Source organism: Lepisma saccharinum, chromosome 7 (genome assembly GCF_977018435.1).
Source record: "Lepisma saccharinum chromosome 7, izLepSacc3.1, whole genome shotgun sequence".
In the NCBI taxonomy this organism is placed as follows: domain Eukaryota; kingdom Metazoa; phylum Arthropoda; class Insecta; order Zygentoma; family Lepismatidae; genus Lepisma; species Lepisma saccharinum.
In genome coordinates this window covers 3,677,141-3,697,098 of record NC_139235.1, presented here as the reverse complement: position 1 = coordinate 3,697,098, position 19,958 = coordinate 3,677,141, and the positions used below count along the sequence as shown (strand labels likewise).

The following is a 19,958-nucleotide window of genomic DNA, read 5'->3' as shown; positions in this document are numbered from 1 at the left end:
TTTACACTTAATACTCTGATAACTACATAAATGTGCTATTAGAAGAGAAATGTTTCCTTTGGGTAATAATTGTAGTTTTTAAAATCAGGGTTATATTCACCAATTTAACACCAGAATGCCATTTTATATTCTGCTTTTGATCCCAAAATTTACTCATTTTCTGTACCGAAATGTTGATCTTTTATTCACTAGAAACATGTCTCTCTAATCAATGAATTAAGCCAATAGAATTTGGCTCACAATACAGTGATCTAGTCACTTCAGTTGAGTTTTGCTTGCATGTATTTTTTGCTATTTATCCTTTCAAACAGAAAAAGTGTCTGATGGAGTAACCACAAATACAAGAAAAATAAATACTTCAGTTGAAAAATTGTGTGAATGGTTACAAATGTCAAATAGGCACACAATTAACAGCATCTGGATTGTACCTAAATGCATTTTTCAGTTTGGCAGGTATGCGGAAGAAGATAATTTATTCTCCACAAATTATTCATTGTTTTAAAATATCACTTCCTGCCTGCCAGAAAGATGATGAAATAAATCACACATCAACCTGCATGTGGAATAAAACATGTGCACAAATGGGAGAGGAAAGAAGAGTTTACAGGATTCTTGTTGGGAAACCTGATGGTAATAGACCTGTAGGATGGAAAAGATTGAATTGATCTTGCCCAGGATAGGGACAAATGGAAGGCTGCAGCCATAAACCTTCAGGTTTAGGAATGCTTAGAGAGTTAGTTAGTTAAATCCATTTTCCACAGAAACCACAGTTTATAAGTTGTACAGAAGGGTGAAGAATGCCTTTAAAATAGTGAAAGTAAGAATTAACTTCAGAGAGAGATGCAGAAAAGGATTAATTTGTGAGGAACTATTTTGTGAAAAGGCATGGTTGTATGTACATAAATTACTTAATACATTGTTAGGTTAGGAGGCATTTTTGTCAAGTACAGAGTGCTAAGTTTGGGCATTATCATTTGCACGTGTGCATACAACCAGCTTTTACAACTGAAAAAAAGGTGAAAGTACTCCAAGATGGGAGAATTTCTTACTTACGTGGCCCATACTTTGGATTCAAAGATCTTGCTTATTTGTGGTTTCTGCACCCTGGAACTCATTTTATTTTGCATAGAACAATGCAATATTTCACTTGCAACAAATTCGACATAATTTTTCGAGGGGTACAGTAGACACAGGGCCACCATGGTATCCCCTGACCTTTCCAGGCATTTTAAAATAAATCTCCAGACTATTCTGTTTTTACAAACATGCACTTGCAATTCAAGAAAATAAAGTTTATTGTACAGTGGGATCTATGAGTATTACCATGCAAATTGTCCATGACTATTTTCATTAATTTTTCTCTTACATCCTGTGTCTTTTTAAACGATGGATTTTTATGTACGCTGGTGCAGAAGTTGTCAACAGCATGTTGTGAGTTTTCTTTTCATTCTTGAAGCTCTTATCGGGTCAAATAAAGTGGACGAACATGGTGATGGACAATTTGCACGGTAATACTCATGGATCCCACTGTACATTGCTCAAAATAAGTGAACGAAAATAAAGCGTAAAGAAAAACATATTTTGAATGTCTTCTCCTATCATGAAGTAGGTTCAAGAAAAAAGTATGATTTATTCTCATTCTCAAATTCTACAAAGTACGAAAAATGCTCCATTTTCCTGGAATTTTCCAAGTCGGTGGGAACGCTGTAATCCATTACCTTGTCAAATCCTTGTTTCTCGAGCCTATTCCCCAGCACCTCCCCAATGCCAGCCAAGTCTGTCACTGGTTTGTTTCCCATGGGCTCTGCAACAAAGTTGCGGTGCTTTTGTGAGGTGCTTGTCATTGTGACTTCTGGAAGGAACAAAGAAAAGGGCATCAACCAACACAATAAAAATTAACTGTAAATATTAATAACCAGACATGATGGAGTTCTACTGCTAAATGACACTAAAAGTAAAGTGCTCCCCTGTGCATAGCACCATGCCGTTAAGACGTATAGGGGGTGTGGGGGAAACGCCCCACACTTTCTTGATCCGGTCGTGAGTGGGGGTGATGTGATCAGCATCATGCCCCTGACCGCCTTTATCCCCCAGGGTTTCCCCCAGGTACCCATGTTATTTGACGCTATGTGGGCACCGGGGCCGCTTCCATCGTTAGAAAAGTTCCCGGATTTGAACCGGCCGGGGATCGAACCCGGGACCTTTAGCATGGTAGTCAGACGCGTTACCGACTGAGCCACCGCGGCCACTAAATGAAGAAAAAACCTTTTGCTTGTATTACAACTCTACTAAATCCATAGGATAAATAGTGTGAAATATAGACAATTAATTTTCTCCTTTTTAGTAACTATTTCATGTTGGAACTTCCAACCTTCGGTAACTGTATGATCTCCAGACAACACATTTCTTCAATTTCACAGAAGAAACTACTTTCCGAAATGTGGCATTTTGAAAGTTCGTGGAGGTATTTTCTTTCATCGTTGAATCTATTGGACCGGGAATTCATGTATTTTTGAAGAGAAATATATCTCCGACGCACAATTGCCATTCTTCCTCTACGTGAACCGGATGTTGATGATGTAACCTCCTGTCAGTGTTTCCAACCACGCTGTTATTTTGCAAGAAGATGAAAAAACGAAATATACATTCCTGATATTACTACGACCCCAAATTTTCACTATTTGCCTAACCTCTAACCTTACCGTGAATGGTTTGTGGGGCTATGGGTGAATGGTCTGTGGTGCATTTACCGGTTAAGAAAGTTAGAAACACTGAATTCCACAACGCTAGTCAAGCTGTGCCCGCCATATTGTGTGTTACGGAAGCGAAAAAAGGAAGAACAATAATTACTCTTAATGTCAGAAATTGAAATTATTTTCGCGAGAAAAGCAAAATCCCACCTTAAATTGGTTTGAGCCGCTGTGTTAAGTCCACTTTATGCACAGTAAGGCTAATCGGGACCGGACCTACAGTTTAAAGTGGGGTCTGAACCACTTGTGCCTCCACCGGGTATCAAACCCAGGACCCCTTGATTACAAGGCAATCATGCTACTACTGCACCATAGGGGAGGCCCAAATCCCACCTTAAAGAATGTCTCGCAATGCACAATAGGTAAGTATGAATGTCAAAAATGACGAAATAAACGAGTGAGAGGTGTTGTCCCGAGAACTTACAGGTAATCAACGTTCCTTTCCACTATAAGTTAAAAAAAACTAGAACTAATTCAAGCACCAGCCTCTTTCTCTCAGGAGCCAGGTATTTTGGGGCAAATATGGTCTAAAAAAAGCCATGAATCCATTTAATTAATAAAGATTGGATTAAAAGCAATTAATTCTTGCACTAACCTCAACTGGGTAGTTTAGTATTATACAGTATTATACTCATTTCATTTAACCTAACCTAACAAACAAAAAAGGCACTGAACTTGTTTGTTAGGTTAAATGAAATGAGGTAGCCCATATAATACTAAAGTACCCTCAACTGGTAACAACATGAATAACTATTCAATATATATGGCTGACTGCATCATATCGCTACTAATTTTAAAATTCGGCTAGCAACAGTGAAAAAAATTATATCATATTATTAACTGATAATGTAATTTCACATTATGCTTATACATATTATTTTCTGTAGTGTTGTGGAAGTTTGTGAATCTAGTTTTGATCCATTTTAATGCGAATGCATGTTGTTTTCTGAGAAAATCTCTGTCCGACATGCTATTTCTGCTGCCCCCATTTGCTTTCTGCACAAGAGCACAATGTTCTGTGTGTAGGATGACGTAAACCCCATAGTCAGTGTTTCAAACTCGCAGTGTTTTCACTATAACATGACGTGTAGAGTATTTTTAATTTTTAATTATTTTTTTTTAACTATGCTTGCCTAACCTAACCTTATGGAAAATGGTTTGTGGGGCTAACGTGAATGGTTTGTGAGGCTAAAGTCAATGGTTTGCTAGGTATTAGCATAATTTAAAACCCGGGCACGAAAGTAGGTATTTTCCGGTGAACAAGGTTGCAACACTGCATAAATCGACAAAACACACTCACAACGAGTGATGTACCAGTATGCTATGGCCATAATGTGTGCTACAGAATCGAAATACCAAGTAACAGTAAGTACTTGTAAATGTAAGAAATAGACATTATTTCACCTAAAGAAATGTTCCGTAATGCAGAATAATACGTTAGCAATGTAAAAAGGTGCAAAATAAATTATTTATAGGTGTCACCCCTATAGTAAAGTAGTACCCATAGTTCTGTGCTTCAGATTAGATGTTATATGATGAAATGCTGAAAGTATTTAGAGCCAAAATTTTAATTCTAAGAGCACTTAACCGGAAACACCTAACTTAACAACAATATTTAGGGTCAATACCTCTTTGCACCTCACATCGTATGACGTAGTAACAGCAGCAGTCTGTATCGAAGATGGAAGTAAATAAATGGCTGGTAGCAAACAAATACACATACATACGTATATAGGAGTATATGGAAGGGAAAACCCATTCTCCCGAAAACATGTTGAAAGCAATCACTAAGCCAATGAAATAGTATGTTAACAGACATGAATAGAAAGTTATTAAAATCAGAATTTAGGCCTCCAGATCAACATTAGGTTTCTGTAGCATGCACATATATACATTCATATGATGTAGAACAGAGGCACATAAAATTATGAGTTTGACATTCAGAAATCAGAAGTTTGGTTCATAAAATACTTATTGCATGATTGTAGTTAAAAAAAAAATAGAATAAGGAAATATTTATCTCGGTAACAGTTTCATACATACTACTTCCGGAAATGAGTTTTTCCAAGGTTTACAACGTTCGTCGAGGTATTTTCTTTCATCGTGCAATATATTTGACCGGGAAATCATGTATTTTTCAAGAGAAATATCTCACCGACGCACAATTGCCATTGCTTTCATTTGCTTGCCCTACGACAACCGGATGCTGTGTACGTTTGATGACGTAAGCCCCTGTCAGTGTTTTAAACTCCCCCTTTTTTTACTATGCTTGCCTAATGTAACCAAACCTAACCTTATCGGAAATGGTTCGTGGGGCTATCCGTGAATGGTTCATGGGGCTATCCCTGTATGGTTCGTGGGGCTATCAGTCAGCTACCCAGGCTATACGTCAGCTACCTGTGCATAATGTATAATTTCCACCGGTGACGAACACAATAGTAGGTATTTTTCGGTAGAGAAGGTTGAATCACGGTAACGGTTCAGATTGTTTTATGATTTCTCCTAGCACAAACACTAATTATCGTAGAATTTTGTAAATCATTGTCACACGAAATTTGAACCTTCCTTAAAGTAATGAGCGCTGTTTGGACTCGAAAAAAGTTATTTATATTGAAAAAAAAACAACAACTTCAAAATTACCTTACGCACTTCTCATGGACCAGATATTCTCCGTCGACAAGCAACAGTAAATTTCGTAGAAGCGTGGGAATGAATGTAGAAGTAAATCGGAACCTTAGTAGAATGCATTTAGGGACTGTTTTAATGTTAAGAGTGGGCTGGAGGTTGGCATGAAAGTAGTTTCCTGGCCCGATGCGATACAGAGACACCTAGCGACATATCAGTGAACTAGCAATTTTTCTCTGTTGTGTCCTAAACTAGAGGAAGAGCACAGGCCGGAGGGCAGAGGACCTCCCCCCCATGGTGGAAAGACTTGCCACCATGTTTCCCCCCTGCCTTCACCACCCCCTCCCCTTCGTGACCGCTGCGAAAAGGCACCATCTGTTTCATTTCATTCTGGTTTCGGCTTCTTTCAAGATTTCTCCACTGGCAAAATATTCACTGCTGGCTGGCCACAGCAGACAGTCAGGACCTTCACAAATGAGATTTGGACTGAATAAATTTTGTTGATTACAGTGGCTGCTATAATTATGTAGAATTTCTCTTTGTGCGGTTGAGATTATAAATTGAGAGTAAAGAAGGAGGTAGAGATTATCAGTTGAAAGTAACGACGAATCAAGTAAGAATAACTAATTGAAAGTACGCTGTGTAAATGTATAGCATACCAGTGGCAGTGATAACAAGGCAGAGGCATACTAGTCGCCATTTACTTTCTTTTTTTTGTAGGGGGTTTCGTGTTGATACAAAATTTGTATCTAATAGTAATAAGCACAAACAATAGTAACAGTTATTATTTTAACTACTACGAACAGTGCTGATAATAATTCGAGATGGATGGGAGCGAGACTATAATCTTCCAAGTCCCTTCGTGCAGTTCTCATCGTTGAGTTCACAGCAGATATACTGGGCCAAGGTTGATCTGTTTGGTCTATTTTACTTCGCCTTTCTGCCACTTCTTACTATTCGCGAAGATGGGAGGGAATGAGTGATGATATGAAATTGATGAAAGAACACCCCCCCCCCCCATGCCCAGGCCTGGATTCGATTGATTGGTTTCAAACTGAAATTTCAGTCCAACTAACAATAGTATGATCTTCGAGATGAGCACTATACGTGTTACAAAGCACTCTTAAAAAATCCCCAGTGAATTGGTCAAAATAAATTGACAGAATTTCGAGGAGAGGTCGAGCCGCTGTGAGCCCACACCTTACGCCAATATATGTAAGTAAACCCGTGGCGCAACAGCCCGTGAAGGCAAGGGCCTACTCACTCACTCACTCACTCACAAGGGCCGGCCTCACTAATACACCAACCAGTTACAGGGTGACGTGTGGTCAGCACGACGAACCCCCCAGCCGTTGTTGAAGGTTACCCCAATCTCCTCAACAGGTCCTAAAGACCAGCCATGTCAAACTCAATTCGTGAGTAGGGCCGCATAACGATAATGTCAAAACTATCCGGGTCACACATCTAGAACCCCAACACCTTGAAGTCCAGAACTAAGTGGTTCAACCCAACGGTGCCGGATTCCAGTGATTGTTATTGCAGCATCGATATGTAAATTATATATAGACCTCCCCCCATATTTTTTCATGGTTATAGTATTTTACATGTTACTTTCGAGTATAAATTGGTTACAATTGTGAAAAACTTTTTGCAAGAAACTGTTTGTGTGCAATTATAGTTTCGTTTCGCACAGATTTGACAGTTTTTTTTAACAAGCTTCTCAAAAGTCTGCAGTAAGTTTTTTGTGAGCATGAAACTCTTAATGCAAACAACAAATATTTTGTCAGTCATTCTTGATCATTCGGCTCGGCTGTTTCATTAATCTTCCATTATGGAAAACAACTTTTCACCAAGGCAAGTAAAACCAAAATTAATAAAATTTCTTCAGCAAAATAGCTTATTCGAGGATACTCCTATGGGAGATATGAGAAAAATCAAGGATAGCCCACCTCGCGACATTTATTTTTCAATACGAGTTGCACTGCAATTCAATAAGTTCCATTCGAAGGCAGGACTTGCACACGCATCATCAAAAGAAAAGGGAGCAGAGCAGAACAAGAATATTGCCCTTCGCACCCTCTGAAGTCTTGAAACCTGTTTCCAAATTCATCACGTAGTATTTTTACTGTGGACAAATATTCCTGCCATTCATGGTATTCCTGAGAAGTTGAGAAGGACAAATTATAACTTTATTAAAAAAGTTTTAATATAACGGAAGACTGTAACTTTGCAAAATGACCTCCACTTCCTTCAAAATATCAGCCCTTGTGTCACGGGGAGGAATCATTCAAGTAGTTTTACTGTCATATCGAGATGAGAATCGCATCCACGAATGAAGGGAGCTAACCCAGCTAGCTCGCAGACGTTCGTAATTTCACATATTGTGAGCGAAAAGGCAACAACACGAACAATTTCTGCTTTCAATTGTTCGTTGACTAAGTTATCAATCCTCTCCTCAACTGTATTTCTGATTTTTTAATATTTTTTTTTATTAGCGTTGCTTTTCTGCCACGTTTGGCTAATGGCGACGATGAGGATGAGTAATTGTATGATGAAATTGATGAAGAGACACATACAAAGAACACCCATGCTCAGGCCAGGATTCGAACCCGCAACCTCTGGTGTCGCAACGGGCTGTGCTAACCACTCCTCCACAGAGGTTGGCAAATTTATTTCGTGATATAGAAATACTTCTGAATGAATAAACTTTATCAGGGTACAAATTTTCTATGCTTTTCACTATTCACTTCACAACAAAAGTAAGAATTTCACTTGAAAAATCTACATTCCTCTTCTATAGTCCTTTCTTACTCCCACGAAGTTTGGGCAGCCATATGGTTCCCTGAAACTTTTACAGAAACTGACTTTTCTTCCAGGTAAATCCTTGAAAATCAAGAAACAAACTCATAGGCGACAGAAAGTATGCACGCTGCCCTCCCCCAGCTGGCAAGATATTTTCGTACTTCAGAAGTAACATGTCCATCAGCTTGCTTAGTTGACACAACACCTACTCTATAATGGAGTGTATACCTGTGTAGGGAAAATTGGTCAATGTGTTCAAGTTTGGATGAGTCTGGTCTTGTATCACGAGAAAAGAGAAAACGGGATAACTACAAATGTATAGATAATTTCAAGCATGAAGTGTTAAGTGGGGCCAAGGCGGGCCGCATTAACAGATGCTGGGGCCTACATGCGGCTCGTGGGCCGCGAGTTTGACTGGCCGAAATATCAGGAGAAAAGTTGTTACGCTTCTTCCAGGAGACTCGAACCTGCGCGCGTCCCGTAGCTGGAGAGCCCAAAGCATGACGCCTTGGACCGGACGGTCACGATGCAGGACAGCAGGCCCGTAGGCAGAATTTTATTTTTGGGGGGGGGATGCTCATCCCTTATCAGCAGCTGCCATCTAAGGGCGAAAAAGTGAGGGAACCTCTGAAGATGAGTTTTTGTTTCCTAATTTTAATTTGGCAAAGGGGAGCTCTTTCACTGTACCAAGCGCCGTCAACCCTATGCCGGTCGTTTGAGTATCTTGAGTTTGAGTTTCTGTAAGTCTTCTTTATGTATAGATAGGCTAATCGGGACTGGACCTACATTTATAGTGGGATTGAACTATTGGGCGTCCACCAGGTACCAAACTCGGGACCTTTTGACATTACGAGGGTCATCTTTACCATTACGCTATAGGGGAGGCAAAAATATCTGAAACTAAGAAGACATTTTGAATGGACATGTAGAATGTAGGAGGCAGGGTTCGCGCTGAAGAGGAAGAAGACGGAATTCTCCCTCCCCTTTCCTAACCTGTACATCTCTAATGTAATTCTCAATCAAGCCAGGAGTCTTGTCCTTCTACATTTTATGTCACTTTTGTTATTGTTAATGAAGAATTCAAATTAATAATTTGTCTTTAAATCTCAAGTTAGCAAGTCAGCCAAAATTATGTTTTTATACTAAATTTTAGATTAATTGAAGATTTGCAAAGAAACAGTAGACCTTTTCATGATCCTTCCACTCCAAAAACAAATGTTTTGTAAGAGTCACATCGATCATCAAGTTTATGTTTGGAAATAGTGAAGTTCTAGGAACCACACACACACACACATATGTAAGCAACAACGATAGTAGGCTATTGTAATTTGGAGAGGATGTGATTTGTGAGCGGAACAAGCATGGGAATTTAACGAAGTTCCTTTGCGAATCATCAATTATGTGTGTGTGTGTGTGTGTGTGTGTGTACACGTATTTCCTACCTGCATCGTTGACTCACAAAGTACTACATGTGAGGTAATACTATCGAAATGTAAAAAGAGGAAGCGCTACCACCCTCCCCGCCTTTTCTACATTTCATTCAAATCGAACACCAGGCACGTATCGAGATATATATTTCGGAGGGGCTTCCTAACGTAATGTCTCAAAATAATAATATTAATAATGTTAAATTAAAATAAGTATAATTATATTAAAATAATTAATCTATTTTTATTACATTAATAGATAAGAAGGCGATATAACAACAGTGATACAGTATAACATCACGTATTCATTATCTAGCTTACGTGTAGTTAAGGTCGGCAAAATTTGTAAATAAATAGAAACTGCCCTGGCAAGGAAATTAATGTCAAATAGATAAAGAATATAATATTTATTGAGTATGAAAAAATGATGTTAGATCCAGTTGACGAAAGTAAAATGCCTGGTAATATTTTGCATGTTATTATAAGTAGTAATAATTCTTGCATAAATCTTCTTTGGTACTGTCATTCAAAGTCGTATTGCTTTCCAATATTTTTGCGGAAATAAACAAATTGCGACTAAACAACAACCTTATATTCATTACTTAATTGAAGTTACTTTATGATCTCATTATTTAATTTTTGTACTTGGTAAGTCTTTCGCGGGGAGGTTGGGACTCCTGGACCCCCCTGAATACGTTCTTCGCGGTAGGAATCGAGATAAAGTTACTGTGTCACTGGTTCCAATTCACGGTAAATATGCTCTGCTTCTCTACACTCAAACATACACAAACTCATGGCCTTCCTGCTTTCTTGCCTGGGAAAGAGGCAATAAATCAAGCTGTGACAGCTACGGGACCTTCTGACGAGGGGACGGAACCCAGCTGTGCAGAGGATTCAAACACCCACGCGAAACAGCCCTCCCTTCAGCCTGGGGCAATTTTCGAACAGAGACATCTTGTGGCCAAGTGGCGAACTATGATGAATGAAATTCGGCTGAAGCGGCCGTATCTTTCGCCGTCGATAATACATGACTTTCTTAAACAATCATTTTGGGCTGTGCAAGTGACTTTTGAAAGAAAAGCCCTCCCTGGCTTAGTCATAAAAGGATTGAGCATTACGTTAGTATGCATCATAATGGCCATTTTCGTTGGTGCTACCCACAAATCCTATAACCATTCTGTGCTTATTTACGTATTTCCTTATGGGAAATTGAAAAAAAATAATGGTATTTGTGCACATTTATCGAACTGAAATTACATAAATGTGTCATGTACTTAAAGTTTCATAAAGTAAGTTCACATCCACTGCGTGTTTTCCGGCAAATTTTTGTCCTAAAACGTTATATTCAACAAAATGCAAAAAAGCCCATGTTAAATTTAAGCGCTTTCCACGGTGACCTTCGCCAAACTCCACCGCCCTCTTAAGGGAACCAAACCTAACTTGCCTAACCTAACCACGATAGCATATATTGAATAAAATATTAAGTGATCGCAAAAACTCCGTAATATGTGTTAACAGACATAAATCGAAATCGAACCATGTAAAAATTGGGTAAAAATCTGATAGTCCCCGGACACCTATAACTTTTTCGTTTTGTGAATTTTTGACATTCATACTTACCCATATGCTTCGCGGAACATTCTTGAAGGTGCATTCACGTTTTTATGATGAAAGTAATTGCAATTTTCTTTTTTTTTTTTTAAAAAAGTGTTTTTGTAACTGAAGAATGTACGTTTCCGCAAATGGTTTGTGGGGCTATCTGTCAATGGTTCGTGGGGCTACGTTTTTTTTTTTTTTTCGAACAAATTTTTAACTATTGTAACCTATACGTGACCCTACCTTACCTAACCTTACTGGAAATGGTTCGTGGGGTTATATGTCAATGGTTTAATTTCCGCTATGGAACATTCCCACAACACAAAAAAAAAAAAAAAGCACCTTCCAGATGTTAGACAATGCTACAGGAACTTATTACTGTAAGTAGTTTCTTCTGTAAAAATGAATAAATCTGTCTGGGGAATATCAGATTAGTACCAAAAATTGCATTCGTAGCATGATGAAATCGCAATAAAATAAAAGGAACTTGGGCTTCCGCAATACACAATTGGTAAGTACGAACCATGCGAAACACAAAATATCAGATTTTAATGTGTGTCCGATCTATGAAACTGGTACCTTATCTCCTACAGCATTAACACAGAGATTCGATACGATCTGGGAAACAAACGTAAGCCTAAAAATGAAAATTGCGAGTGCATACCATATAGAACTTGGGGCACATATATGCAACCAGTCAGCAGTTGTATTCGGTAACAGTTTCATAGATCGGAGGCACATTAAAATCGGATATTTTGTGTTTAGCATGGTTCGTACTTACCAATTGTGAATTGCGGAACATAGTTCAAGGTGCCACTATGCTGTTTACACGAAAACAAACGCAATTTTTCACATTCAGAGTGCTTTTTGTTATTCCTTTCTTCACTTCCGGAACACACAATATGGCGGGCACATCTTGACTCATGTTGTGGGTATGCAGTGTTTCAACTTTCTGCACTGAAAAATACCTACTATTGTGTTTGTCACCGGTGGAAATTATACATTATGCATGGTTGGTAACACTTTACTATACCAGAGACGGATTTCTTCAAATTTACAGGAGAAAGTACTTATGCAAATCATTTTCTGTAGCGTTGTTGATGTTCGGGAATGTAGTTTTGATCCATTTTAACCCATGAAGTCCCAGAGAACTTTTTTTGCTTGGATTTTAATTTATTTTCGTATATATACTTCTGAAGATGGAATATGAGCTACCTAATCGAAATTTTTTGTTTGAACATGCGTTATTCCCTAGGGAGTAGGTGATCTCATATGAGATCACTGGGACTTCGGGGGTTAAAGTTAAACATGAGAAATAGAAAATGTAACACAATATATATATATATATTGACATTTTATTTTTATGCATAATATACAGTGTGTGGGTATGTGTGTGCGCACGTGTAGGGGTGTGTGCGTGCGTTCGTGCGTGTGAGTATGCGCGCCCACGCATGCACACTGTTACAAAAGGACAACTTACATTAATTTTATTTTATGCATTTTAGAATTTTATTGTTTTTATTTTATTCAAATTAGTAGCACATTTATGGTATTAATAATTGGAATAGTAACAAAAGAATATTATAATGTTATTTTTCATACCTCATCTACCCAATATTTGATGTAATTTGAAGTCTTAAAATAATACAAGTCATACAATACAGTATATCTATGACAAAGTAAATTAACACATTAGATTCATTTTAGAAATAATATCAAAGAAATTTTCCAGCTTCACTGAAACGTCTACAACTTGGTATGATATGGCACATTGCATTCCACGCATAGGGTAACATTACACTTCATGCAATAAGTACGAGGTCGTCCAGAACAACCTTGCCTCTGGCATCGTCGTTGTTGATCTCTTCTCGTCAGCAAATGGTCCTTCTTGTCGAAGCGTATTTCTGCTAGAGAAACCAGCCTGGAAGTGACTCTTGATGACAGAGCGATTGGGCGGTGTTGCTTTATAAGAGCCAATGTCACTTGCCTGCGAAATTTCTTTTTTGTTAACAGTTCTATATATAAGCCAGCTGTTTACCACTGCCATATCCAGAGCTCTAATCACGAGAGGCCAGTACCATTTTTTCCCTCGAACACTTACTGCATGTTTTGCACACAACCAGTCATGGAGGTCCACCCCTCCCATTCCCTTGTTGTAACTCCGGATTAGTTTTGGCTGGCGCACAGTAATCCTTTGCTTCTCTTTCCTGGAATATCGAACTACATTACCAAGTGGTTCCACTGTATCAAAGTTTGTGGCAACAGTAACTGGACTGTTGTCATTCCACCTGACAACCAAAATGTCATTGTTCTTGTCGAAACGATAATCAAAATCCCCACGTTTCATCTTCTTCATATCCTTAACATTTGTAATTGGGCACTTGTGCATCTGTTGCTCCCTAACTGTACCACTTGCTCGGAATCCTATTTCTTTTAACTCAATCAGAAGTGGAAACGTTGTAAAGAAATTATCAAAATAGACTTCATACCCTTCTGGTTCATCAATGGTAGTAAGCAAGAGTGACTCCACAACACTTGGTCCAAGAGGAGTTTTATCATAATTGTCTCTTCGTCCTTGGTAAAGTTCAAAGTTATAGCAGTACCCATTTGAACCACATATTGCCCACAATTTGTATCCAAAATGCACAGGTTTTCCTTTTATAAATTGCTTCAGCGTGTTGTGCCCAAAATAGTTTACAATCATTTCGTCTATGGACAATTTAGTCTGAAAGACACCGAACTGCATGAAATTTCGGTTCAGTATGTCTTGCAGGGGACGTATTTTAAAAGATTTGTCAACAGTTTTTTGAGTTGTCAGTCTGTCATCATTTCTTTTATTTGTCTATTCACTTAGTTTGCTGTTATCATTGAAGTGCACAACAGATTTCAGTCTTCTTTTTCACTCCAATAATGTTTCAAGTTTGGGAGCTTATGGTAGCCTGTAAATAACAAAATGCCAAAGAAGACCTTCATTTCTTCTACACTACACTCAAAACCGGTATCATTTTTAAACGTTGTTGCATATTTGACAGTCTCACGTACGATATGATCAAACAAGTCAGGAGAAAAAAAAAGTTCAAACATTTCTACAGGAGACAAATTCTTACACTGAGATACTAATGCAGCCTCCTTCTGTGATGCAATGTCAGATTTACGTGGCAAATCATTATAATTGGGGCTGCACTTCCTCCACTTCGCACAGGTTAGGGTGTCAACGCATTTCCTCTTCTTCACTTGCACTGCGTCATTTTCAACAGCTGAGCCATCTAGGTATAATGATTGAACTGGATCCCCTAAAACTGCATTAGAACCATCTTCATTGACTTCCTCTTCTTCATTGCACGTACCAGCATGATCTCTGTTAACAGAATGGGTATAACACACTTCTAGTGGCCCTGGCACCTCACTGACATTAGCTGCACCAATCTCATCATCGTCACCTTCATCTTCATCAGTAAGACAATCTACTTTGTCCGGCAGAAGAACGACAACTTCGGTATCACTAACTGATTCGTTTTCACTAAGATCACTTAGGATAGCCCTTATTTCGTCAATTGTACATGCTTGTATGTGAGAAAAACACGACATTGTTCTTCGAACAATCACCAACAATAAATGCAACAGCTGGCTGTGTACATAAACGCAGCAGTACGTGTTGCTAATCGTTCGACGAAAACAACTGCGGAGTATGATAAACCAAACATCATTGTTGCCAGTTCCGAAATGTCGAAGTCCCAGTGATCTCATATGAGATCACCGTTTTCTTGGCGAGGAAATATCTAGGATGTTTTTAATATAGAATGACCAAAATTGCTTTATATATACTTCAAACTACTGACGATAAAATAAAAGCAGAAATACGTCAGTATACCACATTAACAATGAATAACAAAAATTCTCGGTAACCCTTCTGTGAAACTTAATAGAATGAAATTTTTGAACACTAAAAACCATTGTCTTAGTAGAAACTAGTAAATTATATTTACATTATACACAATTCATGGACCTTTGAAAAAGATATGAAAGAGCATTTATAAAAAATTATTGCAAAATATTTACTAAAATGTCAGTTTTGTTAGGTGATCTCATATGAGATCACTGGGACCTGATGGGTTAATGCTAATGCATGTGGTTTTCTACGAAAATCTATTTCCGACGTGCTATTGCTGCTGCCACCATTTGTTTTCTGCACGAGAGCACAATACGCGCTATTGCTGCTTTTACAAGATGACGTGTGGAGGATGCGTCGTGAAGTTGTTGCCGGGTGTGGAAGATGCCGTGGAATTTGCAATTCAACATGGAATCTTGAAGAAAGAAGTGGAATGCAGGACGTGGAAGGTTAAAATTAAAAGAATTTCGTGTATTTTCTTTCATCGAGAAAACCCGATGTTGTCCGTATATGCTAAATTGAATGAAAGGAGTTCTAATGGAACCTAACCTAACAGGCCTAACCTAACCTAGTAGGCATACCTCGTCCCCGTGATGGTTCGTGGGGCTATCGTGAATTTGTGGGCTAACGTCAATGGATTTGGTAAATATGCGATATCGCCCGGACGGATTTCTTCAAATTTACAGGAGAAAGTACTTACTGAAATGAGTTTCTTTAGCATTCTGGACGTTCTTGGAGGTATTTTCTTTCACGGAAAGTAAAAACTTCGTAGTTTAATGCTGGCGAACAACAATTAATCACTTTTTATGTAAGAAATTGGCATTGCCTGCCACATTATGCCGTTGTTTCCATTGTGTGTGTGCAGATGGCGAGAGCGTTGAAAGTCACGCAATCTCTGCAGCGTTTCCAAACGTGCCTTCTTTTTACGAAAATTTATATTTTTAACTGTTCGCCGCACTTTCTTTTTTTGATGAACTTAAGGGTGAAATGAGTGCTAATGGAACCTAACCTAACCTTGTGTGAATGGTTTGTGGGGCTACCCATGGATGGTTTTTGGGGCTGTCAATGGTTTGTGGGGCTACCCATGGATGGATTTTGGGGCTAACGTCAATGGTTTGTGGGGCTAACGTGCATGGTTTGTGGAGGTAAACATGAAACAAAAATCGAAATAGTACGTAATTTTCCGTCATGAAGGTTTGAAACACTGCTTGCGCACTGAAAATCAACAAAACACAAGCTGGCGCGTCATGACGCGCGATGATCCATTACAAGTGCATGCCATATGATCTATTACAGAAGCGGAACAAGTAAGACAAATAATCAATCGTAATATGAAAAGTTGACAGTATTTTATGGAAAAAGGCATAACTTCACCTTAAAGAATGTTCCGCAAGGCAAAATAGGTAAGTACCAGTGGTAAAATTAAGGAAATAAATGAGCGAAAGGTGTCTGGGCGTTATCACATATTTACCGAAAGGAGTGCTAATGGAACCTAACCTAACAGGCCTAACCTAACCTAGTAGGCATACCTTGTCCCCGTGATGGTTCGTGGGGCTATCATGAATTTTTGGGCTAACGTCAATGGTGTTTGGGGCCACCCGTGGATGGTTTGTGGGAAATAACGAACAACAGTAAGTACTCGTTAATGTAAGAAATAGACATTATTTTCGTTAGAAATTCATTATTTCACCTAAAGAAATGTTCCGCAATGCAGGATAGTACGTTATCAATTTAAAAAATTGTGAAATAAATTATTGATAGGTGTCTCCGGTATAGTAAAGTAGTACTTGAACGGGTAGCTGACGGATAGCCCCACGAACCATTATGGACGGTAGCTGACCGATAGCCTCACGAACCATTCACAGATAGCCCCACAAACCATTTCCGATAAGGTTAGGTTAGGTTTGGTTACGTTAGGCAAGCATAGTAAAAAAAAAAAAAGAGGAGGTTGAAACATTCACAGGGGCTTACGTCATCAAACGTATGCAGCATCCGGTTTTCGTAAGGCAAGCAAATGAAAGCAATGGCAATTTTGCGTGGGTGAGATATTTCTCTTGAAAAATACATCATATCTCGGTCAAATATATTCCATGATGAAAGAAAATACCTCGATGAATGTTGTAAACCTTGGAGAAACTCATTTCAGTAAGTAGTTTTTTGTGTAAAATTGAAGAAATGTGTCTCCGATGTATGTGTCTCCGATGTTACCGTTGTATTCACCCTAGGCCTATGCCCTAGGCTATAAGCTTACAGTTGAGTTGATTTGGTGTTTAAGTCCACTTTATGCACAGTAAGGCTAATCGGGACTGGACCTACAGTTTAAAGTGGGTTCCGAACCCCTATGTACCTCCACCGGGTATCGAACCCGGGGTCCCTTGATTACAAGGCGACGACGCTACCACTACGCCATCGGCGAGGCCTATAAGCTTACAGAAAGGTACACACACACATACGTATCGATACGTGTTAATACGCACTGTAACATTGTATTGAAAAATGAAATGTTAGTCTACTCATTTCCTAGATGATAGAACTTCCAGAGAATGATTGTTAATGCTATCGAATTATAAGGCAACATACAAGATACACATATAATTTAATCAAACATGTAAGGATACTATACTTTTTTAAAAATATTTTTTTAACACCGTCAGACTAGCTATATCCCCAAAAATTCATTCACTTACTAAGAATTCAAACTGAAATGATTCAGTCTTGCTATTACGTTTATGTCCGTTAAATAAACACATTGCATTCGTATTGTGATAAAGCTACATGTACATTGGACTTTACTTTCACAATATTAAGTGACAACATTTGTTACCTTGTATGAAAAATCACTGCAGAATGTCCAGTAAGTTTTAATTCAAAAGTCCTTGTCGTTGCCAGAGCCCAAGGAATATAGAGATTAGGTAAAGCCATCCGAAGATTGCCGATCTTGCACGAACGCGTGACGTCACCGGAGAAGCAGTGAGCTCGGCTGAAGCAGACGGCCCCTAGCATTTATATGGGAGATTCAGAGAGCGAAAGTATATTATTACTTTTAGGAGGGGGAAAATAATAATTGTCATCCTCCAAGATGGTATTGAGCCATCCTTTTAATGATTAGTAACATAATTGAAAACGCGCTACTTTTAAAAGGGGGCAAAGTACATGTGAAAAACTGTATTTTGAAAATCCATATTCCTGAAACTTTCTGACCGATGCGCTACAAAGAAAGTTGCGTGTTCTCCTTTAGAATTTCGTCATTTTAGAAATCGTAATATAATTTTAACAAAAACGTGGCATGCTAAAGAAGAATTAAAGAGTTTTAAAAAATAATTGATTAATAGACTTAGTTTATTTTAATTCGCTTATCTGTCACATATGGCTAATCGCAAAGATGAGGATGCGTGATGATATGATGAAATTGAAGAAAGGAAAGTAGACCCATGCCCGATCGGGGATTCGAACCTGGGAGCCCTTGGCATCGTAAAGCGTTGTGCTAACCACTTCGCCACGGAGGTCAGCATTACAAGGAAATAAACAGAAATTGGCATCTATGTTTTAATATGCGAGAAACATTTGCGAGGAGGTTATTGAAGTAACAAATAATTATTACAAGACGTTGTGATAAAATTATTAATATATCTGAAATATCGAGAGTTGACCTTGCAGTCTCTAAATGTACTTTTAGGGTTACGCAAAACCTTTACTCAAAATTAATAGTGTAAATTTATAAGCTATTAAAATTTAAAACTTATTCCTGTTCGAAAAGAGAAACTGTTAAGTCAAATTAATATTTCGTAGAAATACATATATTTGTCTTTCATGAGGCCAAGAGAGTATATAGAGGGGACGCTAGCTTGGGAAGGCTATATCCCCGGATCTCGATCTGCAAAGGGGCTTCCAGTGGGAAAACATTCCTATGAAATAGTCCAGAAGAAGGGGCGAAATGATTTTTTTAAATGGCTCAAGAATACAAAGATATAAGTGGATATTTGACAAGCTTAGTCTAAAACTTACAACTGAAGTCGTACGTGTGTGTGTGTGGGGGGGGGGGGCTACGTGAGGTAACACAGTGGAATATAATTCACAATACTAAAATTAAAATAAATATGTGGGAACAATAGAAATCAAAATATGTTGTAGCTAGTGACAGCGCAATAGTAAAGATGGAGGTAAAAAAAAGGTAAAGTGTTCCCCTGTGCATAGCACCACGCCATGAAGGCATATAGGGGGTGTGTGGTAAAGATGGAGGGGTAAATCATATTTTCCCGGGCAATCATTTTCATTATTCCGTTACATACGACACAAAAATGCATATTTTGGCTAAAAGAGCATTCATGCATTTATTTATTTTGTCGTTTTACTGGGGGCAGATAAAAGAGAGAGAGAAATTGTCGAACGAGAATTGGGGGGCGTTCCTGCCCCCCTCCCCCCGTAGTGTGGTCACTGCCTATGGCTATGCTGGAGAAGAATGCACCAATTAATACGCTATTAAATAAAACAGATACTTTTAAAACTTTGAATCAAATTATTTGTGAACTATGATTTAAATTTAGAGAGAACACATACCTGTTTAATTTAATTTGGATGAGTTAACTTCTGAAGCCTGCCATTTCCGAGCCTTCTTCCGGTTTAACTACACTGCCCTTTGAGCCGTAGCTGCTGCGTTCAGGTGGCGGAACGAGCAGAATACTAATTAAAACAAATATGTGACAAATATATATAAAAAAAACAACGTGTTGAAGCTATTGACGGCGCCAAAGAAAAGACAGAAGAAGAAGAACGTGGAGAGTGCAGTGATATTTTACGGGAAGCAGCAGGCACGTATCCAGGAATTCCTTTCGGGGCGGTGGCTGAACTCCATTTTTTAAAGGGGTATCA

At 38.5% G+C, this 19,958-nt stretch overlaps 1 protein-coding gene across 2 annotated transcripts in view; it reads right to left on the bottom strand.

Annotated features, from left to right (window-relative positions):
* Window positions 1-19,958, bottom strand: part of baf (barrier to autointegration factor) — a 39,811-nt gene that overhangs the window by 5,303 nt on the left and 14,550 nt on the right. The window contains exons 1-2 of one of the 2 annotated variants that reach the window (XM_083124908.1): window positions 17,914-17,982; window positions 1,719-1,852 (exon numbers count right to left, since the gene is read on the bottom strand). In XM_083124908.1, the coding sequence (XP_082981034.1) occupies window positions 1,719-1,844 (126 nt within the window). In that variant the 5' untranslated portion in view covers window positions 1,845-1,852; window positions 17,914-17,982. Of the gene's footprint in view, window positions 1-1,718; window positions 1,853-17,913; window positions 17,983-19,958 lie in introns of those variants that run through there. The other variant, XM_083124909.1, reaches the window with a different exon arrangement.